At 34.3% G+C, this 27,799-nt stretch overlaps 1 protein-coding gene and 1 long non-coding RNA gene across 7 annotated transcripts; one reads left to right on the forward strand and one right to left on the reverse strand.

The window, feature by feature from the left end:
• Window positions 1–1,533: 1,533 nt before the first annotated feature.
• LOC130727469 (glycosyltransferase BC10-like) lies at window positions 1,534–9,667 on the forward strand. 5 transcript variants are annotated; one of them, XM_057578611.1, is made up of 12 exons: window positions 1,535–1,871; window positions 3,860–3,912; window positions 4,127–4,452; window positions 5,844–5,942; window positions 6,218–6,318; window positions 6,407–6,478; window positions 6,626–6,716; window positions 7,394–7,474; window positions 8,267–8,329; window positions 8,415–8,537; window positions 9,090–9,128; window positions 9,232–9,667. In XM_057578611.1, exons 3-12 carry the CDS (start codon window positions 4,195–4,197, stop codon window positions 9,358–9,360), a joined length of 1,056 nt encoding a protein of 351 aa, XP_057434594.1. In that variant the 5' UTR covers window positions 1,535–1,871; window positions 3,860–3,912; window positions 4,127–4,194; the 3' UTR covers window positions 9,361–9,667. The 5 variants fall into 5 exon arrangements, with proteins under 5 accessions (XP_057434591.1, XP_057434592.1, XP_057434594.1 ...); XM_057578608.1 differs by having other exon boundaries at window positions 1,534–1,871; window positions 2,605–4,452; XM_057578609.1 differs by having other exon boundaries at window positions 1,534–1,871; window positions 3,860–4,452.
• A 10,065-nt stretch (window positions 9,668–19,732) lies between these two features.
• On the reverse strand, window positions 19,733–21,978 carry LOC130727470 (uncharacterized). 2 transcript variants are annotated; one of them, XR_009015300.1, is made up of 4 exons: window positions 21,609–21,978; window positions 21,348–21,463; window positions 21,102–21,191; window positions 19,733–20,267 (listed from the first exon to the last, which is right to left on the reverse strand). It is a non-coding gene; the product is annotated as an uncharacterized LOC130727470 (long non-coding RNA). The 2 variants fall into 2 exon arrangements; XR_009015301.1 differs by having other exon boundaries at window positions 21,348–21,977.
• Window positions 21,979–27,799: the final 5,821 nt, after the last annotated feature.

Consider the following 27,799-nt stretch of genomic DNA (forward strand, 5'->3'; position numbering starts at 1 on the left):
TAATTTGTTAAGGCTTAAAAATGTTTCCATCCTTAGACATTGGCTGCGCCTGGACATACGAAGTGAAGGGTAGAGCTATTTTATCAACTTTGAAATTTTGTAAACAATTATCCCTTAGTTCTGTTATTATTAAGAGTGATTTCTCACTTGCGGTAGGATGTGTTAGGTGTAAGACCAATAGACCCCTAAAGCTTCTACCTGAGCCAAGGGTGATTGATGTGCTCATTCGAGAGGTTTCTTGTGTTGGGGTTGTACATGTCTTTAGAGAATTAAATGATTTAGCTGATCATTTAGCAAAGGAGGGTTGTAGTAGAGAATTAAATGATTTAGCTTATCACGCACAATGTCATTTGGATTAAACTCATTGGCAACATTAGGCGGTGGTTCTAATTCAACTTCCGGTTGCACAACATTCACATTCTCAATCCTTGGTTTAACAACCAAAAACTTCCTCATCTTCCTAAATAAACAACAAAGGAAAGCACAATTAAAAATTTGAATCAAATTAAAAATGCACTAAAAGCCAACACTAATAAACAAATACAATGAGATCAATAATGCACACATGCTTTTAATAGGGAAGAGGACCACCTCTCTCTACCCACTCACTCAATAAAGAGTAATTAAAAGCACAATTTTCATTAGCCTTCAATGCACATTTCAATTTACATAGTCTAGAAAGCACAATTTAATAGTCTCTTAAATCTCACCATTCAATACATTAGACATTTATGCACAATTTCCATAGGGCCCGTTTGGTGCGACGTATAGTATAAGGCCTGATAGTATAAGACCTGATAGTATTAGGCCTGATAGTATAAGCCCTGATAACTTTTTTATACTATCCAGCGTTTGGACATACTCTGTATAGTTTACCATATCGTTTAAATTAATGCAATTTTATGTTTAATGAAGTATTGAATAATGGTATATAATAAAAATCAAATATGGAGGTGATTATAACGGTGGTGGCGGTGGTGATGGAAGTAGTGGTAGGTTGGTGGTGGTGGTGGCAATGGTGGTAGGTTGGTGTTGGTGGCGGTGGTGGTGATAGTGGAGATAGGTTGGAGGTGGTGGTGGCAGCGATGGTGGTTGTGGTGGTGGCGATGATAGGGTGGTGGTGGTGGTAAGGCGGTGGTGGAGGCAATGGTGGTGGTGGTGGCGATAGGGTGGCGGCGGCGGTGGTGGTGGTGGCGGCGACGGTGATCGGGTGGTGGCGGTGGTGGTGCCAATGATGGTGTAAGTTGACAGCAATAGAGGGTGGTGGTGATGGTGACTTATACATCACAACCTTATCATGCCTTATCCATCACTCACATGATGGATTAAATAATACGTCATTTTAACGTATAAGGGGACTTTGATGGATAAGCTTATACAATACAATGTCATCACCAAACAATGGATAAACTCATAATGTATTGTATAAGCTTATACTATCATGCCTAATACGGCGTGCCAAACGAGCCCATAGTCTAGAAACATCAGTACATGAGTACAGTTCATCACAATTTACACACACACACGGCCTCATGTATTGTGTACACCTGTTTGAATACAATTTACAATTCATGCTTTTTATTTGTAAACTGGTTTTTTACAATCGAGCCCATTGTAGCTCGATTTTCGCCCACAATCACACACATGACACATTGACACACCAGCAAAATCCCAATTTTTTACAAGCTGAGAAGTGAAATGGGAGCAAATCAGAGTCAGAGGACACAGATTAAGAAATTTTACCTGCTTCTGCTTGGTGGAGGGAGCAATTGAGAACAGAGACGTTACAGAGGTGAACTGGTGAAGCCGTGCGTGAAGCGTTGAAGGAAGAGGTGAAGCCGTGCGTGAGCAAGAGCAAGTGAAAGACTAGGGTATCAGAATTTTTTTTATGAAGTAGTCCCTGAATTTTTCCCTTACCTTTACATTTGCCCTTTTTTTGTTTTTTTTTGGGCCCAAATTATGATCTGGGCCAAAGAATTTTTTTTTTTTTTTTTGCCAGAGCCTGGGCACAGGCCCAGGATGGCCAGGCGGTACATCCGCCTCTGGATAAAAGGATGACGTAAATGGGTTTATTATTATTTCTAACATGTATGTTGCTCTCACGAACCCAACAAAGTTGCATCTCACGGTGATTGAAACTTGGAAGCTGGTTGCGCCCCACAATGGATGGAAGTTGGTTGCATGACGTGAACAATATGAGAGTACGAGGAGCACTTTGCGATTTAGATAGTAGATGAATTTTAGGTATTTCTGATAGATTTTGTGAGGGAGATTATTTCCTTTGAGAGTTGTGAGTTGTTCGCTGGGAATTTGATCTCCAAACATATGAGATTTGGTATATCATGAGGTTGTTTGTGCGTCAGATTATAGGGAAGTCGTTGATGTTCTCACTAATGACATAGACATGCATGGATAATGATTAACGGAGAAGATAGTCACAATTCAAGTTTTTTCAGTCCACTCCGAATCTTCTTTTGTGCTAGGTCCTTCTTGTCTAATTTTTTATTATTTTATTTAGAAGCCCGAAAGTTCTATTTGGGCCTATTAATCCAAGCCCAATTCCGGGAAAAAAGGAACAGTTGACAAATTAATTTTGTTTGGCAGAGCGCTGTAGTTGTTTCTAGAGAATTCGGCAACCTTCGCGTGATCGCTCGCAGATTAATATTTCCATCCTGGCATTGCATTTGCTTGTGAAGCAGCGAGTGTGGTGATCGAGAAGAAGAAGAAGGAAGATGTCAGCGTACGACGGCGTTGTGGTTGGGAAATTGAAGCTCAAGGGAAAACCATTGGATGTCAAATCCACTATCACTGGTGGGATCACAAAGCACAACAAAAAGTAGAAGAAGAAGAAGAAGAAGATGGACGATTACAACTCTTACCAGCATCACCATGAAGATGAGGCTGATAAGTATGAGGACAAAGGAAATGATATATCAAATGATGATCATCTAACTTCCGCTGAGAGGCGATTTCTGCAGCAGACAGAGAAACTTGAGCTTCAAAGGCTAGCAAAGATGGCAAGAAGCTCCCATCGAGATAGGATTCAGCACTTCAATCAGTATTTGGCCAATCTTAGTGAGCATTATGATATTCCAAAAGTGGGGCCTGGCTAACCCAATTACTTCTGTTTCATGTATTGTAGTACTGTTAAATTCACATAACTTTAATGATCAATTGACATGGATTTGTTTTAGGGAAAATAGCATCTAGCTTTCTTAAATCTTCATTTACTCACAAGAAATTATCATGACTTATCCAAACTTAATACTCTTAAATTTTTTCAATCAATCTTGGGCTTTTGTTTAACTCAACAACTGGTCAATGTTTCCTACTCTCTCAATCTGTTTAATAATGATGGAAAATTTGTTTAAATATTAAAAACAGAGGAGAATTTTAAAATAAGCTAATTGAAAATATTTTTCTTATGTACAAAGTAGTGCCTAGTATAGATCACAATTTTTTTACTTGTAGATCTCCCCCAGACTTTTTTTGCATATGGGACTCTTGAGTGGGGATTTTTTTTTTCTGTGCTAAAGTTCTCTTGATTTAAAGCTAAAATCAAATATGAGTAGAAACTTACGTTTCGGATCTCTAAAATCGAAAACAATTCTGGCTAGAGAGAAAAATCAGGTGTACATGGAGTGTCATTGTGATTAGGATGTTTATAAGTCGGGAGAAAATAAACTCAAACAAAAATAGCAGAAGAATCAAGAAATTGTTCACTACATGTGAGAGGAATATATTTTATGTGACATGATTCATGATTGTATTAATTTCATACCATCATGCTGGTCCTAGAATATTATTATTTGGCCATTTTATAAACGAGAAATATAAATAATCAATTCACTAATGACAGTTGCATCATCACTGTGAGAGAGATCAGGAGAATACCTTGGGCGTTTGAGTGAGGTGGCAAGAACTCCTGAATTTGCTGAATTCTCTTCAATTCTGTTAGCAACCCTGATACTGACAGAGAAACCTATCAGTTTTCACTCTCCAATGAATCTCCACACGCACACACACACTGCATTTTGTTTTTTCATTTTATGAATCACAATGTTCATACAAAAATGTCTGATAAAGGTGCTTAGATAAGAAGAAATCGATCTTATGATAATGGTAGGGTCAAGAAAGAAATCACAGAGGAGGCCAACTTGGATCATTGTATTCGTTTCTGTGGTATGCCTTATCATGACTTTTGCCTACATTTATCCACAAACGAGCCCTGCAACATGCTACTTCTCTTCCTCTAGAGATTGTCATACATATGATCCGCACCCCGCTGGCTACTTTTCGCGGAAACTAACTGACGAAGAGGTTGAATCTCGGGTTGTTACCAACGAGTTGCTCAAATTTCTTCCTGTCAAAACCAAGAACCGCAAAGTTGCCTTCATGTTCTTGACTCCGGGTTCACTTCCCTTCGAGAAGCTCTGGCACGTGTTCTTCCAAGTATGTATGGCATTACCAATTCAACAAAGCTCTCAATTTGTTTGTGTCTTCTTTCACTAGCATGAAAGCTGTCTTTTCTTTTTTTGTTATGTTTTTTCCTGGATTTGTTTATAAATTTATTAGATTACTTAGGTTTCTGGCTTCTTCATTATCTTAATGCAGATAGGATAGGCCTATGTTTGAGTTGCTTCATGTTCTCTTTCAGTTGGAGTGTTATACTTGTTACTTTAGGAATGAGACATGCATAGTTGAGCTACCAAAAGGTGGAACATGAGTAATGAAAATGTCTATTTCATACTATAACATTTATTTTCATAGTGATGAATGGAAAATAGTTTATTCACGCCCCAATTTCACACATTGAGAGAGATAGGATAAGTGAGAGATACAATGAGTGATGTGATGAGAAAAGAAGAGAGATATGAAAAGAAAGCGGGTGGAAATAGGATTGAAGAGAATGTGATTGTGAATCAAAGTTGGTGACGAATATGACAATATGTACAAGAAACGCTTGCCTTGTAGACAAAAAAGAGGATGGATTGACTGTTGAAACTGCTCACATAGTTGAAATGAATGGTGGATTGAATCTGATTATATTTTCAATCATGCTTTGGAGGAGATCTGTTTGGTTTCCAAGGAAAAAGGAGAATATGAACTAAAAAGAAATGAACAATTGTTGCAAAAGAATAGTTGGGGGAAATGCGGGAGATCACTATTTATTTTATGATTATTTGGAAAAGGAGTCTCCAGATTGCCATTAAGGAGTAAGAGTTGGTGGCTACTGCAGTTCTGTCTAAATTTATGTGGAGTCAGAGGTTCCTTATTTTAGCTATAGATTCTGTGTGAAATTCTCATTTTATGCGTATTAGATATTTATTGATACATAGGAAGGTACAGAGGTCTTGAAGGTCGTCAGTGTTTGCACTGTGACATAGTTATAAAATAATGACTTAAGAAAAGTCTAGCTGAATTTGACAGGCTTTATAATGCTAAATTGCTAAAAATGGGAACAGACTTTTTTATGAGGGTTGGTACCAAGTTTAGACTATTGTTCATGCTCAATTCCTGAAGCTTGTAGAGTTTATTCTCCTCATGTATTGTGCTGCATCTGGTTTGAAGAGTACAAAAAAGGATGAGCGTATATATTGTATCACGGTTTTATCTGATAAAAATATAAACAGATTTCACGTTTGTGATGAATATTTACAGGTCAGGTTGCAGTTTATAAGAAAGTGATTGCAATGTACTACTCTTGTTTAGTCATATTTTCCAACTTAAATTTAATCTGGAGTTATTGCAATTATACAATCAGTACTTATGAAGATGGTTTATTTTGAGAAGATGATAAGAGCCATATTTATGCATTCTTTACTTATAATAACAAAATGCAGGGGCATGAGGGCAGATTCTCAATTTATGTACATGCATCTAAGGAAAAACCAGTACATGCCAGCCAATATTTTGTTGGTCGAGAAATTCACAGTGAACCGGTATGGGCCTTGTTCACTTGCTTTGGATATTTGAATATCAATATTAATAAGAAAATAATTAGATGATGTAAAAGCATAATGTCTTTAATTCATAAAAATTTCATCAAAGTTGTGCATCATAATATGATGGTTACATATGTAAATACTATCCTTTGTTCATAAGATGATGATTGAATCTCTATATGTTGAGAGCACTAATGTATGATTACTTGTTACATAGAATCCATTCATTTTGAGGCATGCCATCTTTCTTAAGGTCTGAAAATTTTGTACAGGTGAGTTGGGGGAGTTTTTCTATGGTTGAGGCAGAAAAGAGACTTTTGGCACATGCACTTATAGACCCTGATAATGAACATTTTGTCTTGCTGTCTGAAAGGTCATTCCATTATCTGGTTTTTCTTTAGGTGCAAGATCATGCTTGCTTTGTGGATTTGATCTACTCACATCTTCAAATTTTGTTTCAGTTGTATACCTGTGCGCCCCTTTGAATTCGTGTACAACTACTTATTGTTTACAAATGTCAGCTTCATTGATTGGTAAGGCATTATACACAAAAACTCTTGCTATTTTGTTGATGAAATCTTTAAAAAAATCTTTCATTAAAATTTCATTGCCCCATATTTATTAGATCGAAATTCTGACTAATTTCCTGATCCCCCTCACCTCAACCATTATAAAAAAAGCTATGTGGATCCTGGACCTCATGGAAATGGAAGGTATATAGAGCATATGTTGCCTGAAGTAGAAAAGAAGGATTTCAGAAAGGGTTCACAGGTAGCATTAGAAACTTAAGTGTACTCTTATTCTTCAACTCCTTTAGTTTAAAAAATTTATTTCTTTTAAAATGGTGATTTGCAAAGTTGATGGTTTTAGACATCTTCAGAGACTATTCAAATTAATCTTATTTAGTACTTCAGAATGATTTTTCACTTAGTTTTGAAAGAAAAATATTTCGTGAGCACATCTGTTAGGCTCTTGGTAAATCCTTGTGACTTAGCCTTCTTATTTTCTCATCTAGATTCTCAGGCAGCTGACTAGCAGACTGTCAGCAAATACAAATCGTGCATCTTTGGGTAGGTCTACCTTGTTTGATGGCCCTTGGATGTTACTTTGGTTTTTTTATTTTTATTTTAGATGAGTGTAGTGTTGGATTTATTTTGAGATTATTGAAAAATATTTACTACATACACATATTGTTTCTTGATGACTACATGATATGATATATGATACATCTTGGACTTTGGCTAGTAGTAATGTAGTATATACATATTTAAAGGTGTTTTATAATTTTGGGATGTTGAAATTATTGAATAGTCTCTCTCAAAATTTATGTAAATTTATGAAAGTATAGTTTTTAAAATGCTATTTTATCAAGCATGTTATTGTGATTTAGGATATCATTAGAAAACTTTTGTGGAATTCAGTTGATTTGGATCATGTTTATACTGCAGTGGTTCTCAATGAAGCGTCAACATGCTATTGTAGTTATGGCAGACAGTCTCTATTTTACAAAATTCAAGCATCATTGCAGGGTACTATATTATCTACAATCACTTACTTGATGTGCTTTTTTCTAGTTGGATGGATTATTTGATCCTTTATTCTTCATATAACCTATCTTAAGAATGTTACTGTTGATATCTGTAGTCATTAGTCAATGAAATAAGAGGTGTAGGTGATTTCTGAACCACTCTATTAATCAACTAATTGTGTTCAAATTCTTTGCCCTTCTTCTCAGAAAATAAATTATTATTCACTAAAAAGAATAAAAAAACCTAATTAACTTATCAGAGAAAAAAAAAGACAGGTCGTAATGGAGTAAAAATCTAATTAACTAAAAAAAGGCATGGATATAGCAGTTATAAACTTACATTGGTGATTATTAAATGACGTGTGACAGTGGGACATGGAATATGCCATCAAACGGAGACAGAAGATTTCTATCCAGCCGTAACAAGCCAATATACTTGATGAAGTTTGCTAATGTTTGTAAAGTTTAAATTTGACAAGCCTGACTGATATAGATTGCACTTAGCTTGTTTGGTTTTCATATTGGTTTGTCAGTATATGTAGACAGACTTGTAAGATATTAGTGTAATGTTTGTCAACATTCAACACTGCAGGTTGTAATTTCTCTCTTCTCCTCTGCTTTGTTATGTTTTTTTTCACTTACATTTTGTTTAGTCAATTTTCTGCTAATTTTGTGTTGGGAAGATTGAATTTGTAAAGATGGTTTAGTCAATTTTCTGCTAATTTTTCCACACTTTGCTCTGTTTTTGGTTCACTGACAAACATCTTGTTGTTCATGTTTTAAACTTCTCTAGCCTAATATGGAGGGAGGACGCAACTGCTATGCTGATGAGCATTACTTGCCAACCTTTTTTAATGTCAGTTTGCGCAAATTCAGCTCTTATAAGTGACAGTGATATGAATTGGTCTCTTTCTTTGCTAACTTTTTTGGTGTATGTTTAGATGATTGACCCAGAAGGGATTTCAAGTTGGTCAGTAACATATGTTGATTGGTCTGAAGGAAAATGGCATCCTAGATCATTCAGTGCTCAGGAGATTAGTGATAAACTCCTGAAAACCTTAAGAGTATGTGACATAAACTTCACTCTCTACCTTCAGTTAGACTGTTTTTCAGCAATTATGTGACATAAAATATTTTATTTTGTGTTTTTCCTTATAGGGTAGGGATCTATATGAACTATAATGAAAACTAGATGGAAGAAAACTTCCTGACAAGCAAGTCATAGTAGGGAAATTTTCTTCATTCTAGTTTTTTCTTCTTCTGTTAAGTGTATTGTTAATCTAAATTTATAAGAAAAATTATATCCATTCTTTATCTTAAAGTGTGTGCAAACATCTGTTTGCATTGATGCCAACGGAGATCCAAACATACCCGTAACCGTAACTTCTTTTGATGTTTAGTACAAAAAACTTTTCACCATGCACCTTATTAACTTTTGTTAACTTAAAGACTAATAGAAAATAAGATGAAGAAACAAATTGACTCAAGTATTGAGATTCATTTCTTAAGAATTTACTCTTTTTATATTTTCTCCAAAGTTTCTTATTATTTTGCAAGGTTCTAAGACAATTTATTGTTTAGAATTTTAGTTATAATGGCAATTTCATTCATTGCAGTCCAAAGATGAAGTTCCACATATTACAAGCGAGGCACAGGTATAAATTATTCAAAGTCCTTCATATTTTGATATTACTTTTTTTTTTATATACTCAAGGAATTAATTATTATTGGCAATTTTCAATTTCATTTTCCTTGCAGAGATCAGTGATAATTACCCCTTGCATGTGGAATGGGTCAAAACAACCATGTTATTTATTTGCCAGGAAGTTTTACCCAGAAACCTTGGATAAATTGATGCACCTTTTCTCTAATTCTTCTGTATTCTAAAGTGTTGCCAATTCATTATCATTCTTTGGTAATCAAAAGCATATAATCTCCTGCTTCACCTTGAAGATAACATTTGGTTGTGAAAAGATCAACAATCCAGAGGCAAATGGATAAAATTATATAGGAAGGCAAAGAAGTTGATTCATATTTGAAGAGTATTCTTGTCATGGGCTTTGATAAGAATGCTAAGCTTATAACATGGATGGAAAGATCATTTGCAGTTCCTATTTTACTTTGTTATACAATTTTTTAAACATCATAGAATTTCCTGTTAGATGAAAATTTATGGTGTACTTGATTTTACTCATCTGGATGCTGATCTGATTTAATTGTCATTGCATGGAAAATTTTCACTAGTCATGCATTAAATCTTGGTTTGTAGTGATGCAGGTACTTATACACTCAGATGAATCTTCAAATACTATACAATTCATTAAAATAAATAAGATGATCAAGCACTTTCACTCAAGTACTTATTTATTTTATATCAAGTACTTATCTGAGATTTAATGCAAAACTTTAACAACCATCGCCCTATCTTGCTTGCTGCCCAACAAAAATTACTAAATGACAAAATTCAAAGGGATTTGATTCTGAACCAGGACACCCAAGCAAAAAAGCCCAAAAAGAACCATATGATCTGTAAGGAGTAGATAGATAACATTTCATAAACAATTACGAATTGATGAGAAGTTGAACAAATTCGTTACCCTTCACTCTCATAGTTGTAAAAATCATAAGGGATTGGAGTAGCAATCAACTGATGCAGCAGAAGGTGGAGCAGGGTCAAATGGTGGTCTTGAACTTGAAGGGTGAGATTGGATACTATTAGGATCTTCAGCAGGGTAAAGCAGGAAGGGAAAAAATTATGTGAAAAATAATATGCACTGTCAGATTTAATTAAAAGTATTAAAGGGTTATGATCCACCCACATGACATGTCATCATGTGTGATATACACATGAGAGGATCCAAATCCAATTCACTAAAATTTCATAATTAAATATTATGATCTTTTAATAACTGATTCAATATATAATATTACTTATTTAATTCATAAATATTTAAATAAATTTAAGTAATCAAGTTATTGTGAATTGATTTACCAAATAATATCTTTCATTATGCGTGGATGATTGTTAAATAATTTAAATTTGCATTAAAAAAGTAGCTAATCTAAATATCTATTATTTCCTCTTTTAAAATATTGATACTTTTTTTAAGATTCAGCCTGTGAATCTATAAATAGACTCTTGGGATGTTGTCAAATAGGGTGAAAACATTATACATTACATAACATTGCGTAATTTTGGGTGTTGGCTTCGGTGGCACACTTAAAAACTGTCACACGGTGGTGCAGTTGAATATATACCTTTAGATATAATAATAAAAAAAGCAACGGCTTAGATTTAGATATTTTTAAATAATTTTATCCTTTTCTCTATTTCCAGTTCCAAAACTAGCAGCACCACCAAGAGCTCCGGTGGACGTTGTCATCTCCGACGGTGACTCAAGCAAGCGCCTCCGATCAAATTTTCCGGTGACCCAGCAACCCACTGTGATGCAGATCTACATGGTGGCTGGGTTTCGTGATACCTCTCTCTCTCTCTCTCACTCCCAAATCGACAAAAAGGAAAATGTAAGAAAAGAGCTAAAAGATCCACACTCACAGAACTGGAGCTGAAACGAATTGATTCAGCAGGTTGAACCGAGAAAGAAACGAAAATGCTAAGCGCGAATAGGATAGGAATCGGAAACGAAAATGGTTGAGCCATGAAGCTGATTCTGTGAGATCTGTGTGTTAGACTGTTAGTTAGGTTAGGTGCCTCAGCAAATACACCACTCGAGTTTGTGAATGAATGAATCTGAATCTGTTTATGCTGCAATTGAAAAAAGGCCATGAAAAAGAAGAAGAAGAATTAGTGGTTATGTAAGAAAACCTGAAATTGTTACTGTAAATGTAAAAAAAATTACTTCCTCCATGGATTCCGGCCAACTTGTGATTCATCAAAAAAAAAATTGGAAAGATGAAAAATATTCATGGGCATTATTGTCATTGGCTATCAAAATTAAAGTGTACCACGGTGAGTCACTTTTAAAGTAACCCACCGAAGACGCAGTCGTAATTTTGTCAGTTTCCTAAGTTTTGCCACTATGGCTATCATCATCAACCCGGCTCTGATTGTTTTATTTTTTGCTTTCTTGTCTTTCATCTCATGTTCGGACTTGTAGCTCATTGCACGACGGTAAACAGCCTTTTTGAGGTACTAGCTAGTAGCTCTTGCAACAATTAATAAGTATACTTATAGATAGAGCTAAAATTCTAAATATGTTTTGTGCTTTTTTTTTTTAAATAATTTGTAGATGGAATTTGGAACGCGAATGACCAGCAAAGATGGTATCATATGCAAGTTTCCAGCAGTTGCTGTATATGGGTATCTTTCTCTAGCTTTTTTTGTTGCATCCAATGTGATTGCATGTCTTTCTCTATTATACCCTTACAAGGAAAGGTCTGTTCCACCACGGAATTTGGTTAAGAACGAGTGTACTCCATGCAATATCATACTTTTATTGTAAGTATATTGTTTTTCCTTACACTTTTCCTTTTCATACATGATTAAAATTTCAATCAAGTATCTATAAGTTTTTCCCTTTCCCTTTCTTGGTTCATATAGATAAAATATTGATCCTGATCATCATTATCTCAAAATTTTAGGATTTCGATCGTTTCGGCTGCAATTTATTTGTTATGGGCAACAATCTCTATTCACCTTTCACAGCACAAAGTACATCATGATTGCAACTATGATTGCCCTATAGGTGGACTTACTGGCTGTGACCTTGCACTTGGTGCCTTATGTTCCCTTTCTTCGGGCCTTATGTGGTCGATCATCATTGACTCGCGAAGAAACAATGATATCAACGGTGCAGAGGTATAGCCACATGGAACAACCGGGTCAGGGTAAATTAAAGAAGAAGAAGAAGATAGAAAGAGAGTTGTGAAGAATTAATAAGACATAGAAGTAATATGCAAAATACAATCTCATTATGTGTTATTTTGAGAATATTAAGGGTTTTAGATTTTGGATGGTTTATTTCTTCACTACTTTGGGGGTGTAGTTACCCTTTATTGAGAGAATTGTTATTTAATATTATTTTATAATTGATTCAAGTAACATTACCTAATTCATGAATATTTAAATAAAATCAAGTAGTCAAGTAATTGTACGTGCAGTGGGGATTGATTTACCAAATAGTATCTTTCATTTTTTTTTTTCAACCCAAATAAACAGATAAAATAAAAAGGTGCTTTAACCCTTACACAGAACTGCAAGGAGAGAGGGGTATTAATAGAAACAAACGACCAACAAATTTATAATTTTAACGCTTCAACATTTTTCGTTCCATCTCATTCCTCAGAAAATAAGAGTATCTTCATCTATTCCATTCACTTTTAAATAATCTAAACAAGAGATCTTTTTCCTTCATCCCCTCCATTTCGTTCCATTCCTTTCTTTCCCGCAATCCAAATAAAGCCTAGAAAAAAAGCCACCGATGCCCAAACTAAACACACACGCTCCAATTCGCCAATATTAGGAAGCTCAAGGAGCCAGGACAAAGCTAGCACAAAATAGCAAGATGACAACCCCACCGCCAGACAAAACAAACCACACAAGTTTGCCCTGCTGCATGCACCATTATTGAAAGACAATATATTATATTGGTTCATTTTCCCACTCATAGAAAGACGCTCTGTAAACTTTGAGCCAGAACCACCCCTCATCCCAGTACCTGCACTGTTTCCTTTCTTGCTTCCCGGCCGCTGCGGCTCCGCTCAAACATAATGTAGACGGCTCCACTCGAGGATCTCCAAATGTTAATGAGATTGGTGGTGTGGTAAGAGATTAATTTAAGGGAGAAATTTTGGGCTTTTTCTCTTAATGAATGGGCAGGCTCATGAAGCGCAGGTGAAGGGCATATTAAACACACAATTATTTTAAGAGTTTCTCTCAATCTCTAGCTCATATTGTGGAGGAAAGTGATTCCTCTCTCACAGTGGGCTGGGTTAGGAATAAAGCCAATGGGTCGTGAAAGCTAGTTAACCATATCAAATATTTCTATATTTTTATTCTAATGCATGTTAAAACTAATTTTTATAAATTATTAAATTTTATATACAAATTTAGATATATAGTAATATTTAAAGTATGTAAACACTGTATTTAATTGAGTTTAGTGTAGTATCTAACATATCTAACAATATTTCTAACGCTGAAATAAGTATATTATTATCTAATAAATTTTACTTAGATATGAATATAGTTTCATTTTTATAATTAATAAGACTTATTAACTGAATATGATAAAATCTATTTTACATTTGAAAATAGTAATCGGGCAATCGGCAATGAGACTTCATATGAAGTTCGCACAGTATTGATATAAAATATTCATCCAAAGGGTGCTTACTCTGGTGCCCATAAATTCATTTGAGTGTAGCTACATGAATGAGTTGGCCCAATCAAATTAATACATATTAAGCTGATGTGTACATGTCATAAATGATTTAATTTCTTTTGAAATAATTATGATTTATACTCTCACTTTTATATATTTCCAAATTAAACCCTGATTGGGATAGGTAACTCGGTGAATCAAAAATTTCAACCAGAGATAATTCTTGATTTCAGTGTGTCTCATTCTCAGTTACAAACATGTTGCTTCAATTGCTGCCATCGCAAACCCTCAACCCCTGCCGTGTTTCTCTATGTTGATGGTACCTTTAACAAAATCAAAGAACAACATATGATTAGATTATACCAGCATACTCAAATTAATAATCAGGGTAAGCAAGATTAAATATTTAGTAGTAGAAGAATATTAGATGTTGAAAAAGAATAGCAGGATGAGAAGCATCTGAAGAACCAAACCACCACCAAATCCACCAAAAATCAAACCAAGCTAATCAAACCCAATAACACTCTTTCTTCCAAAAACCAAACCAACACCATCAAATCTAATCGGGTAACTTCTCCAAAAATAAAATCAAACCAAACAACTCATAGTTAGCTCCAATTCATCGTCCATTGGACTCAAAAAGCTCAATCAATTCTACCACCGAATTGATTTGTAGAGGCAGAACAAGATGATGATTTGGTTTCAATTTCAGAGTTCAGAGATCTAGCGAACAAGTTTCAACGATCCCAGATTTGGAGCGAATCATAGCCAATGATGAAATCACAAAATTAAAGGATACGATCGGCGACGACGCCATCAACAATGATGGTGGCTGCCAAGTTTACCAGTTCAGCGGCGTCGGCATCCAAAAGTCAAAAGCCCCAAATCGCAAGTCGTCAAGTCTCCAGCGGCGACGATCGGTGGTTGTCGAGAATGTTCTATTAGGTTCTAGGTAAAAAAATTCACCTAAACGAAGGGCTAAAAATGATATTTTAAATTTCTTTGGGGTACATTAATAATTATCATTAGTTTTGAGTCATAATTGAAGCACCAAATAACAATTACATGTGCAACATAGTAAGTGGTCCACGTCATTCCGGTAAGATACCCAAAAAAATATTCCCGTACCATAGTAAGTGCCCATCCAAAGCATTAGGTATTTTAGCATTATAAAATTGGTGCCAAAGAAGACTGAATCAAACCATTAACTTAGATTCAAGAAATCCAAATTAACATGAAATAGACTGTACAAAGTTCTGATTTTGACATATCTCTTGGTGATTTGCTTTTTTATTTTATTTTTTATAAACTGATTTACTACTTTAAGGCCATGCATAGAGAAGTAGATTAAAAAGATATGAAGTTTGGTTTAAAAACAAATATCAAGGCATCTGAAACATTCCATATATTAAGATTAAAGAAACATTTTTTTTTTGTCAAAATACAAGTAAAATCACGTAACCTGGCTTAAGCGCCCAAGCACTCACCTTTACATGAAACCACAATGGTATACCCAACAAAAGTAACAGCAACCAAAGCATAAATTAATAGCAAAAACCAGTTGTTATCCAAATCCTTCAACCAAATTATAAGACCATAAGATCCTACCCTGAATTGTTATGGTGAATCAGCCAGAGAGTTCAATAGTTTAGTTCAAGAGACGACACATGGCAAATAAAAAGACTTCAACAACTTGACAACCAGATAAGCAACATGCATGGCAGCCAGATACCACATCACATAGGAAAGAAAAAACTTCAACAGAGCGATAGCCATATAAGCAAAGTGTTAGGATTAATGGCACTCAATTAAGTTTTCCGTTATACTATCAAAATAATTATAGCCTTAATAGTACACTTCACCGTTTCTTCCTTTCTTAATTATTTGCTATTACTCGGTTGGCAAAATTGAAAGGTCTTTAAGGTGAATTGTACGTTGGCATCAGTTTCATTCTGGTGTTCAATTTTTTTTTAAGGCCTCCTTGACTACACTTTATGAATATCTATATATATATATGTAAAACACACTTGAGTTTTAGCATTAAATACATAAGTAAAACTCAAGTGTTGCATTGTATTAAAAGCATCCAAGCAAAAAAAAAAAACTTTGTAATTAATATATTCAACAATAATAAAATTTAAATTTAAAAAATTTATATTGTCAAAAACCATTTAACTACTTACATTAAATAACAATGTTCATAAACTTAAAATTTACTTGAGTTTTGTATTTCACAAATATTAAAATTAAATTCAATAAGAAAATAATAGACTTTAACAAATAATTTAGATAAAATAGTTTTAAAATTTTAAAATTTCAATTTATATGTAAAAGAGACTTGAGTTTTACATTAAACCATATAACTCTCATACCTTTTTATTAAAATACATTAAGAAATAATAAATTTTCTTTGCAATAATATATTAAAAAATGAAAAAATTTGTATTGTAAAAAAATATTCAACTACTTACATTAAATAACAACATTCATCAACTTAAAATTGACTTTAAAAAAATCACTGAAATTATCTTCAGTTTTACATTTGACAAATATTAAAAAATTAAACTTATTTAATTATAAATAATATGTATAAAATATTTTAAAATTGAAAAATGTTGTAAAAAGGTATTTATTCTTAACTATAACATATATGTGCATTATTGAAAAAAATATTTAAACACATTTTTTATCTATGATATATTAGTAAAAATTACTCGAGGAAGCATAATAGAGAAAAATAATAATGACAAAAGTGGAAGAAATGTTTGTTGTGAGAGTCTCAAGGATTAATCTCATGGCTATCGACTGTGAGAAAACATTTGCAAACCAAATAAGTTGAAAAAAATTATTCACAAGATAACATTTTAGACTATTTTTTTGTCAAAATGGTATTTAAGTTATCACTTATTGTAATTCAAAAAGTTAAAATCAATTTATTCTTCTTGGTCATGACATGTCACAGCAAATGACTTTCCATGTAAAAAGTCTAAAAAAATGATATTAAAACTTATTTCATGGCACTAAATACTTATTAATTAACATTTTTTACGTAATTTAAATATTTTAAATTAAGTTAATAATTTTTCATATTATTAAATAAATATATTTTTTAATTGTTAAAATTATTTCTATGCTAATAATTAAATTTGAGTAATATTAATTATTTATACAAAAAGAACTATAATAATATTTATTGAAATGTCTTAACACAAATTTTTTATATTTATAATTAAAAAATATTTTAATTTTTGTTTAGTTAAACTATAATCATTTTTATATATTGGTAAAAAATATTGTAAGTAAACCCGTGCAACGCACGGGTATAATATCTAGTTTGATAGTAAAGCAACAGATAAAAGGATAAAGATAATTCTTGATTTCTATATAAGAAGAGTTCCTAATCTATTTGAGGAACACACAAAAAATATTTCTTCCTCTCTTTTAGTGGTTCTGAGCATTGTTGTAGAGACTCCAGCACATTTAGGTTCTGAGTGCACAGTACCTGACGTGCGGTTGTGTTAACCTTGGGGAGCAAACCCGGCACTGGATTGCATCGAAGGTCAGCCGGAATTTTTGCTTTCAAGGCAGTGGTTCTTCCACGGCGCAACCTTCATTCTGTTTTTCCAACAATTTGAAAGCAAAAAATTTTAATTCAAGAGTTGCACCAATTCCAAATGGCATTGTTGAACAACAAGAACGCGCTGCCTGATCTTTCTCGTCTTGAACCTTTGGATGGCACTAATTTCAAACGGTGGTCATAGAAGCTGCTCATTTTCTTCGAACAACTTGAGATCGATTATGTGTTGTTTGAAGATCCTCCACAAGTTCCTATTGGTGATGATGTCGATCCCGAAGCAGTGACTAATGCTACCAAGAAGCTGGAGCTCTATGAAAAATACAATAAACTGGTACGTGGTCATATTCTTGCTCATATGCCTAATAATTTATTCGATCTGTTTTTCCTGGACAAATCTGCCAAGGCAAGATGGGAGAAATTGGAGAAAAAATATGGAGCGGATGATGCTGGGAACAAAAAGTATGTCACTGGTAAGTGGCTACAATTTCAAATGGTGGACGACAAACCAGTCACTGAACAAGTTCACGAATACGAAAACTTGATCGCTGATGTACTAAAGGAAAGGATGGAGATGTGCGAAATTCTTCAAGCCAATGTTCTAATCGAAAAATTCCCTCCATCATGGAGTGATTTTCGAAATCACCTTAAACACAAGAAGAAGGACCTCACCCTTCAAGAGCTTATCAGTCACATGAGAACCGAAGAGGCAAATCGTCTTAAGGATAAGTATCTTTATGAACCTCAAATTTTTCCTAATGCTAACATAGTTGAATCTGCTGTTGATTCTGCTAGAAACAGGTTTAGCCAAGGAAAAAATCTCATGCAAAATAAGTGGCAAGATAAGAAGCATGGTAGCATGCAACATGCTAAAATACAGAAAAAAAAATTGATTTGCTATGTTTGTGGTAAGAATGGACATAAAGCTTATCAATGCACTGCTCGCAAAGATGCCAAGGAAAAATATGATGGTCAATCTTCAAAACCACAAGCAAACCTAGCTGAAGATGAAGAAGTCATTATTGCAATGGTGGTAGAAGCCAATTTGGTGAACAACATAACTGAGTGGGTCCTAGACACAGGAGCAACTAGACACATTTGTGTAACCAAAGAGTTGTTCCAAGAATTTGAAGAAGCAACTGATGGTAACATGGTTTACATGGGTAACTCGGCAACTGCTGGAGTGTGCGGTAAAGGAAAAATTCTACTCAAATTAACATCTAGAAAAACTTTAGCTCTAACTAATGTGCTTTATGTGCCATCCATGCGTAGAAATTTGGTTTCAGGGGCTTTACTTAATAAAGCAGGACTAAAAATTGTGTTACAGTCCGACAAAGTTGTTATCACAAAAAATGGGGAATTTGTGGGAAAAGGTTATTTGAGTATGGGGCTGTTTATTGTAAACACCATTTAGATGAATAATAATGCTTTTGGTTTGTTTTGGTGAAAGTGCTATTGAGAAGCACTTATATGACTGTGATTAAGTGCTTTTGAGAAACACTTGATGTTGTTATTGAGAAACAATGTCATTAAATATGATAGTGCTATTGAGAAGCATTTATGTATCCATAGAAAAGTGCTTTTGAGACGCCCTTGATGAAGTTGAAGAGATACATAGCCATTTTGGTGGTGCTATTGAGAAGCACTTGATGTATCTATGAGAAAGTGCTTTTGAGACGCACTTATAAATCATTATAAATAAAGTTTATTCATAGTTGTCAAAGTGCTTTGTGAGACGCATTTAAATGCTTGTGAGACGCATTTAAAATTTATGTGAATAAATATGTGAGTGAAGATGGTAAAAGCCGCTGTCTATGAAAGATTTGAGAAATTTTTCTAAAACACTCACATGTATCCCAAGGTTCAGAAAATGACTTTGTTTTAATCGCGGAGTCTCTACATCTTAAAGTTATGGTGTGTGTAGTGGGGGTTCCAACCAAGTCAAACTAGTTCAAGATTAGTTCACTTTTTTGACAAACGTTGTTGCCTCACTTCACTACGTGTTAATTCAATCCTTTGGACATTAACACTTAAGCACAAAAATTAACTTTCTTTGCTCAGACATTTTTTCATAATTGATTGCCATTAGTGGGGGATTGTTAGGATTAATGGCACTCAATTAAGTTTTCCGTTATACTATCAAAATAATTATAGCCTTAATAGTACACTTCACCGTTTCTTCCTTTCTTAATTATTTGCTATTACTCGGTTGGCAAAATTGAAAGGTCTTTAAGGTGAATTGTACGTTGGCATCAGTTTCATTCTGGTGTTCAATTTTTTTTTAAGGCCTCCTTGACTACACTTTATGAATATTTGATAGTAAAGCAACGGATAAAAGGATAAAGATAATTCTTGATTTCTATATAAGAAGAGTTCCTAATCTATTTGAGGAACACACAAAAAATATTTCTTCCTCTTTTTTAGTGGTTTTGAGCATTGTTGTAAAAACTCCAGCACGTTTAGGTTCTGAGTGCACAGTACCTGACGTGCGGTTGTGTTAATCTTGGGGAGCAAACCCGGCACTGGATTATATCGGAGGTCAGCCGGAATTTTTGCTTTCAAGGCCACGGCGCAGCCTTCATTCTGTTTTTCCAACACAAAGAAGCAGTGAGAAGAGTTGTGAAACCAGAGTATCATTCCATAAGTATCCTTCACCCAACATGATCATATGCCAATACAAATCATTATTGAGCCCATCAGCCCCAGAGAAGGAACTTGTACAAACAAATGTCCTTCATCCCAAACACAATCTGTAGCTGCCTTTTCTTGGTCCTTTGACAACAACTCAATTTTAATCATAGTTCTTCCTAAAACACACCATAAAAGCCAATCCCTTGACAGCCCTTCAATTGCACAGTACTGACATGGAGTATTCACTGCTCATCCAAAGCATCAGTTATATTCAAAAGAATCAAAACATCAAGCCATCGACTTATATCCAAGAATTCTCCGAATTAACATAAAATAGAGTCTAAATTCAAACTTCTAATTTTAATATATCTCTTGGTGATATACTATTTTAAGGATTTTAAGGACATGTATAGAGAAGCAGAACAAAAAGAGATGAAGTATAGACCGTATATCAAAACATACATCAAGGCATTTGAAACAATCCATTAAATAATATTAAAGAAACTTTGCACAGTATGAAATATTCATATTTGGATGAATATTCATCCAAACATTAGTTGTTTTAGCACTGTGACCTTGCAAAAACTATTGAAATGGTTTCACAGGGAGAAAGTATCAAAGTTATTTTCTACTCAATAAAAGGTAAACCAGTTCCAAATTTAATCCCCGTATGTGTTTAGTTACTAAAGAAAAGCAATTGAAGTACTCTAAAATATGATGACGGTTGAAAATGTGCTGCATCAAAATTATAAACCATTCTCCTAAAACCTAATTTATGCAAATGCAAGATGAAAATGTGATTCTTTGATTAGTCCTCCCTTTCGTTCCGTATCATGTCTTCTGCATCAAGGGCTCAAAAGCCTCGTACAATCGAAAAAAATGGAAAGTTAATGTACTTAATACATATTATTTACTTCTTTCCTATTCTCTTGCGTTAAGTTAGGTTAGGAAAATTCTTCCCATTTCATAAATATTGAAATTGAATAGATATGAAGATTGGGTTAGATTAGATCAGAGGAAAATTAATAGCAATCAAAAGCAAACATGTGGATATAGAAAAAGCAAAAAAAAACCATTACCCCAAAAAAATTGATCATTGCACGAAAGCATGAATGTAATCCTCATCTCCTTACCCCTGGTGAAGTGTCAATATATCTCATGATCTCATCCTAAATAAATCATTCAGAGTTAAGTTAAACATAAGCATGACACATACAAAAATGAAAGAAAATCTGAGTACCTAAACTAAAAACTGAAACTGTAATCAAGAATAAAGCAAGCACCACTACTGAGCGACAATTGATTCCATTTTGGCATTGACTTACTTATTTTCTTTTTCCAAGTAAGACATGCATTAGGCCCTGCCACCGGTGGAATTTAAACAATCTCCCACTAATCCCCAATAGCTACTTCTCTCCTTTTTTTGATATATAATTCCCCCCTGCACATGCCATTGACTGTGACGGTGATGTTGTTGATACAGGGACAAGGGTTTATTTATAAGAGCTAGCTGTAGTATTGGGCTTCAAATATGAATATTAGGCTCACATCACAGGCATACAATTGGGAAGCAAACTCGCACTCACCATTCAAAAAGCAGATGAAAAACAGAGGAAGTTGCATGCAGTGAGAGCAGGAAGCATCAGCATTAAAGAGAGAGAGATGGAGCAGGAAGCATCAGCATCAGCATCAGCACTGTGTTCTTTAATTGATGGGGTCGACTCATGAATGTTGGGCTTTTTCTTTGGGTCTATTTCTTGTGGTTCGATTCTTTTTGGAAGGTTTTGCTCAGCTTAATTATTGCTAGAAGTTGAGGTGGTTTACTGGTTAAGTGGAGATCTTGATTTCTTCCTTGATTCCATATTTCCATTACTTGTGGTTCAATTCCTTCCTGAATTGGCAATTCTTTTTCTCATTTGGTGACGTCCTGAATCTTTAACACAAGCAAGCTTTGACTGAAGAGTGTGGTTTGTATATAAGACAAGAGAATTTTTAAATTGAGTGGCTGTCTCTGGTGTTGGGTTGTTTTGAGTATTACTATTTAGTATTTACTATTTACTAGCTTAATTTTTTTCTCTTTATCACTCTCGTTTAATCCATTTTTTTGACTTCTAAAAATTCATAATAATAATATTATTAAATAATAATTAACTACTAAAATATAAGTTCTTATAAAGTCCTTTGGATTGACTGTGATATCTTTGGGTCTTTTGAATTGATAAAAAGCAGAAGAGGAGTGTGACATTTCATTTGATCTCTTTAAATTCGTCTTAATCTTGAACGTTCATTATAACCTAATGAAAACTCAAATATTGATAGACTGAATTTATTTACAGAACTAAATATCTTAAAAGAAATTATACATGTAGAAAATGATACACCAATTGACATACTTAATTATGTAAAAAAGAATTGATTCTTTCCCATATGCATATATTGCTTACTTATGCGGAACGTACTTTTTCAAAATTAAAATTAATAAAATCATATATAAGATCAACAATATCTCATCAAAGATTAAATGAGTTGACTTTATTATCTATTGGAAAAGAAACTTTAAAAGAATCGATTATGAAAATTTAATAAACGATTTTACATTTCAAAAAGCCCGAAAATAAATTTTATTTAAATTATTTATATAAAAAAAAATTAATTTTATAAAGGCCCAATTCTTAAAGTTCGCTTTAGGCCTTAATATTGGTTGAGACGGCCTGAACCAAAGACATTGATAATACAGAGCCAGTAAAGAGATGCTCTCCGAGTCCAATCCAAAGCTATACTGAAAATTTGAACCTCCAAGAGCTTTCCACAAATGCTAGAGGAGACCCACCTACGGAGCAAAATAGACATCCAAAAACTTCAGCCACCAAAAGGACATAACCAAAACATGGTTTAAATGAATGAGGTAATATCATAAATTCCACCAGAAATTTACTGCTAGAAAGCCTCGTAGCAGAGAAAAATAAATCCCCTGCAGCAAAAGATCCACCAACCCCCTCCACTTAAATCACCAAAGCCAAGGCACATTAAGCCAACCGAGAGAGACAGAGAAGAATCAGCACAGAAATTTCTATTAAAAATGAAAAGTTATGAGTTAATTTTTTTTTAAGGAGGTGAATGGTGGTCTTCATTTCTACTATTATATTTAATGCTATAAGTCTCCTTTATATAGATAGATAGATAGATAGATAGATAGATAGATAGATATAGATTGTGTAATTTCTTCATTACTTTGGGTTGTAATTGCTAGAGAATTGATTCATCAATATTAATAATTGATTCAAGTAACATTACCTAGTTCACGAATATTTAAATAAAATCAAGTAACCAAGTAATTGTGGATTGATTTACCAAATAATATATTACATTATGAGTGGATGATTGTTAAAAAAATGAATTTGCATCAAAAAATTGCTATTTTGTTAGAAGTCCAACGTTGGCTAGAGATGTGGCCAACTAAGTGCTTATAAGGGTAGAACAAACATCAACCCTTGAACTAGCTTTTGGGTTGAGTTAGGTCTCCCTAATTCTAATATATTCTTTTTTACAAACGGAACACAAAATTTAGCTAATCTAAGTATCTATTGTGAACATTCATTTTTGTCCCCCTCCTTTCTTAATATTATTTATTATTGTTATCTAAAAAACAAAAAAAAGTTTAAAATTTGTGAAAATAATAGAAAGGAAAATCTAAATAATGGAGAGCTTGCAGGTCCGGTCACATGCATGGTGTTGATGCTGATTTCAGAACTTGTAGATGGGAAAAAGGAAGTGTCAAGACACATTACTATTTTGACAAAAAAAAAGATACACTACTATTTTTTTTTTTGGTCGCAGATACACTACTATTTATGAGTAACAACTTAACCTTATTTCTATGTGACTTTTACCTTCTTTATTTTCCAATTCCTTTCTACACAATCCCAGGTTGGGTCCAAAAAGCCCTTGCTCATTCCTCCTTCTGATTCTGTTTTGCTTATTTTCCTACTGGTCCTTTTTTTTTGACTTTGGACTTCCGGCTTTGTGTTTGCCATAGGCAACATGTCAAATAATGCAAACAAAAAGACTTAATGTGAATGAGACAAATTTCAGCTAGAAAAAGTAATGAGTGCAACAAGTACCCAAGGTCCCAATGTTAATTGCCAGAGATAATTGTTGGTTTTTTTTAACGTGAAAGAGAAGAGAAATATTTCTGATGGAAGGCAGATTTTTTATTAATCAGAACTAGCTCTTTTAAAGGCAAAGAGTAACTAACAAACTGACTAGAAATCTGCAAAATTTGAAATACTAACAGAAGATACTCTAAACAAATTCAAAGATAGTCTAACTAATCATCCTAACAGAATTAGGACTTATTCAAATTTAAATAACAACTTCAAACTAACAACTTAAATTTAAAATTCAAACAGCTACTGAGACATAATTTCAACATTCCTCCTTGGATCAGTAGCTGCAAACTTCTAACTTCTCAAAGTTCAAAAAGTCAACCATACTGGAATATGTGCTCCGGCAGGTTCGCTTCCATTCCATGGACACATCATGTATGCATAAGAATATGGTAGCGAAGGTGCAAAATACGCCACACTATAGTTGTTGTTGTTGTAAATAAAGCAGGAAGTGGATGAACATAGTAATGTGTAGGGTACATGTGATGACATGGAGGACTCTCATTAGGTAGTTTTGGATTTTGATCTGTTCCTTGAGGTCCTGGCACATGAACATGACCTTCAGGCTCTTTATCTTTTGACTGGCGACCCAAAACCTCAGTGGCTGCAAGAACACCACCATCATCTTCAACAGTAACACCCCTGTTGTCGTTGTTGCAATTGGCTTTCCCTTTCTTTTTCTCTTCGTCGTCACCTTCACTAAGAAGTGTGACAGGCTCGTTGGCCAAATCACCATGAAACGCAGTTTTCTCCTCCTTTATTGAATCAAATGAAAAAGTCTTGCTCCTCATTTTTACCTTGAACATTTTAAGGCCTTCTGGATCTTTAACTATGCAGCTTTTATCTTCAAAGATAACTTTGAAGTCTTTCTCAAGCAACTGTCCAATACTAAGCAAGTTTTTAGTAATTTCAGGTACATACAAAACATCAGAGAGAATTTTTGTACCTGTGTAGCTTTCTATAGCTACTGTCCCCTTGCCTTTTACTGGAATTTTTTCGCCATTCCCGATTCTGACCCATTTGACTTTGGTGTTGTCCAAACTCTTGAACAACTCTTTGTCATTGGCCATGTGATTAGTACAACCACTGTCAATCAACCAAGATTCACAAGAATTATTACTAGAGAAGCAAGTAGCAACAAATAGCACGTCTTCTTCCTCCTCTTGCGCATTTTTTGCTTCATTTGCACTTTCCTGGATTTTGTCTCTACAAATTACAGCTTCATGCCCCATCTCGTTGCACTTGCTGCATTTTGCATCTGGCCTTCTCCAACATCTAAACGGTGGGTGACCCATCTTTCCGCAATGATGACAAGGTGGATAATTTTTTCTACCTCTGTCATTGTTTTGGTTGTTTGGAAAATTCTCACAACTGGTTGGTTGGTTCTTCTTAAAAGAATTATTTCTTTTGGATCCATTATCATGATGCTTTGCTGCAAAAGCACCTTCGACAACACGATCTTCTCTCATCAGCCTTCGTTGTTCTTGGGCTTGCAATGCATGCATGACTTCTGCCAAAGTGATTTTAGAAAGATCCTTCGTATTCTCAAGTGAGGCAATAGACGCTTCATACCTCTCAGGAACTGTTACCATAATTTTTTCAACAATTCTTGAATCAGCAAACGCACTTCCAAGCAGCCTTACTTTGTTAGCAATATCTAACAATTTTTCTGAGTATTCCTTGATTGTCTCAGACTCTTTCATCTTCTGCATCTCAAATTCTCTCATTAAATTGAGCACTTGCATGCTTCTTATTCTTTCATCTCCAACATACTCCTCCTTCAAATAATCTCAAATTGCTTTCGCTGATTTGAGACTCATGATCCTTGTGAAGATGGTTGATGAAACACCAGCAAAAAGGCATGATTTTGCCTTTGCTTTCCGGGTTTTTTTCTCCTTGTGACTCTTGATCTGGGCCATGGTAGGATTGGCAGGCAGCGGAACGACTTCATAATCCTCTTCTATAGCTTCCCAAAGATCCAAAGCCTCTAGGTAAGTCTCCATCTGGACAGCCCATAGATCGTAGTTTTCTCCATCAAAGACTGGAGGTGCAACTTTGGAGAAATTTGATTCAGCATCCATGTTCACAGGTCCGTAAGAAGATGGCTCTGATACCACTTTGTTGGTTTTTTTTAACGTGAAAGAGAAGAGAAATATTTCTGATGGAAGGTAGATTTTTTATTAATCAAAACTAGCTCTTTTAAAGGCAAAGAGTAACTAACAAACTGACTAGAAATATGCAAAATTTGAAATACTAACAGAAGATACTCTAAACAAATTCAAAGATAGTCTAACTAATCATCCTAACAGAATTAGGACTTATTCAAATTTAAATAACAACTTCAAACTAACAACTTAAATTTAAAATTCAAACAGCTACTGAGACATAATTTCAACAATAATAAAAAGGGGTCCCTCTTGTCTTTCTCACTGCACCTAAGCAGGAAGCATATTTCATGAATCAATTGGCAAGTTTAAGAGATACAGAGAAGAGGATCAGAGATTGGGATAAAGAAAAGTAAAAGGGAAAGACGGGAGACCATTTGGTTAAAACAAGAGTGGCAGCAATTCAAGAGGGAAATGAACATTTTTGCATTTGAAGATGTGAAGGTCAATGGTCATGGAAAAGGAAATATGAGAGCTCCATTCTTCATTCATCATTCATCAGCCACCATTCTCTTATTCACATTATCCCCATCGTCTTCTCCCTGGAACGGTATAAACATCAAAATCCAACCACAATATAATTCTCACTATTTCTTCCCTTCATATTCTTCCTGCTTCATCCTTCTTCCTCAAAACCAACACTTCCATAAATCAAACCTCTCCATAAAAAACCTCCACCATAACACATACCTATGACATCATATCATAAAACTCATCTTGTCCATCAGACAAATGGCTCTAATTGTTTCGTTTTTTCCTGTCTTGTCTGTCATACTCGAAGTTATAGAACAAGTCATTTGCCAGATGAGGCAAGTGATTTAATGGTTATAATGTGACTTAGTTATATTTATTAAACTTCTAGATGTTAAATTATATTGAGGTGCATGCTAGGGTGGACCTTTTAAAAATTGGTCCATCGGTGCACCAATGACTAAACACCTTTGGATTCAAGATTCTTAGAATATTCTTTAGATGAATGGTTGAGATTAAATTGATGATCAAATGGTATAAACGTAAAATTGGCATTCCAACCCTAATCCTAAAATTCCCAAAACACAACCTCTCTCAACCGTGATTTGCAACCAGTGTCCCACCCACGGCCAAACACCGTGACATCCCCAAAATCAGCCACCCTCCATTTTTCTTGATCTGGACTTGAGATGTTGCAGCAAAAACACATTGCAGCCCAGAAATAAGCCACCTTGTTATCTTTTCCCACACAAAACGCAGAAAAAGAGAACAAGAAGAAGAAGAACCGAACGCCACTGATTCACAATTTCGATTCAACAACGCTCTGAGAATCTGTTCTTAAGAACTTGTAAGCCATAAAGTGAAATTTTTGATATTCACACACATAAAAAAAACTCGATCTTTTGTAAATTTGAAGGCAAACATTGGAATCTAGAAACAAGAAGTGGTAGAAATGGTGACGGCGAACAAGATATG

The sequence above is a fragment of the Lotus japonicus genome, chromosome 1 (assembly GCF_012489685.1).
Source record: "Lotus japonicus ecotype B-129 chromosome 1, LjGifu_v1.2".
NCBI lineage: Eukaryota > Viridiplantae > Streptophyta > Magnoliopsida > Fabales > Fabaceae > Lotus > Lotus japonicus.

What these genes read in the sequence shown, in the direction of transcription:
- LOC130727469 (XM_057578608.1), top strand. Translation starts at nt 4,114, where the DNA reads ATGATAATGGTAGGGTCAAGAAAGAAATCACAGAGGAGGCCAACTTGG. An exon ending in TTTGTCTTGCTGTCTGAAAG is followed by an intron (nt 6,319 to 6,406) that starts GTCATTCCATTA and finishes ATTTTGTTTCAG; the next exon opens with TTGTATACCTGTGCGCCCCT. An exon ending in ATATTACAAGCGAGGCACAG is followed by an intron (nt 9,129 to 9,231) that starts GTATAAATTATT and finishes TTTTCCTTGCAG; the next exon opens with AGATCAGTGATAATTACCCC.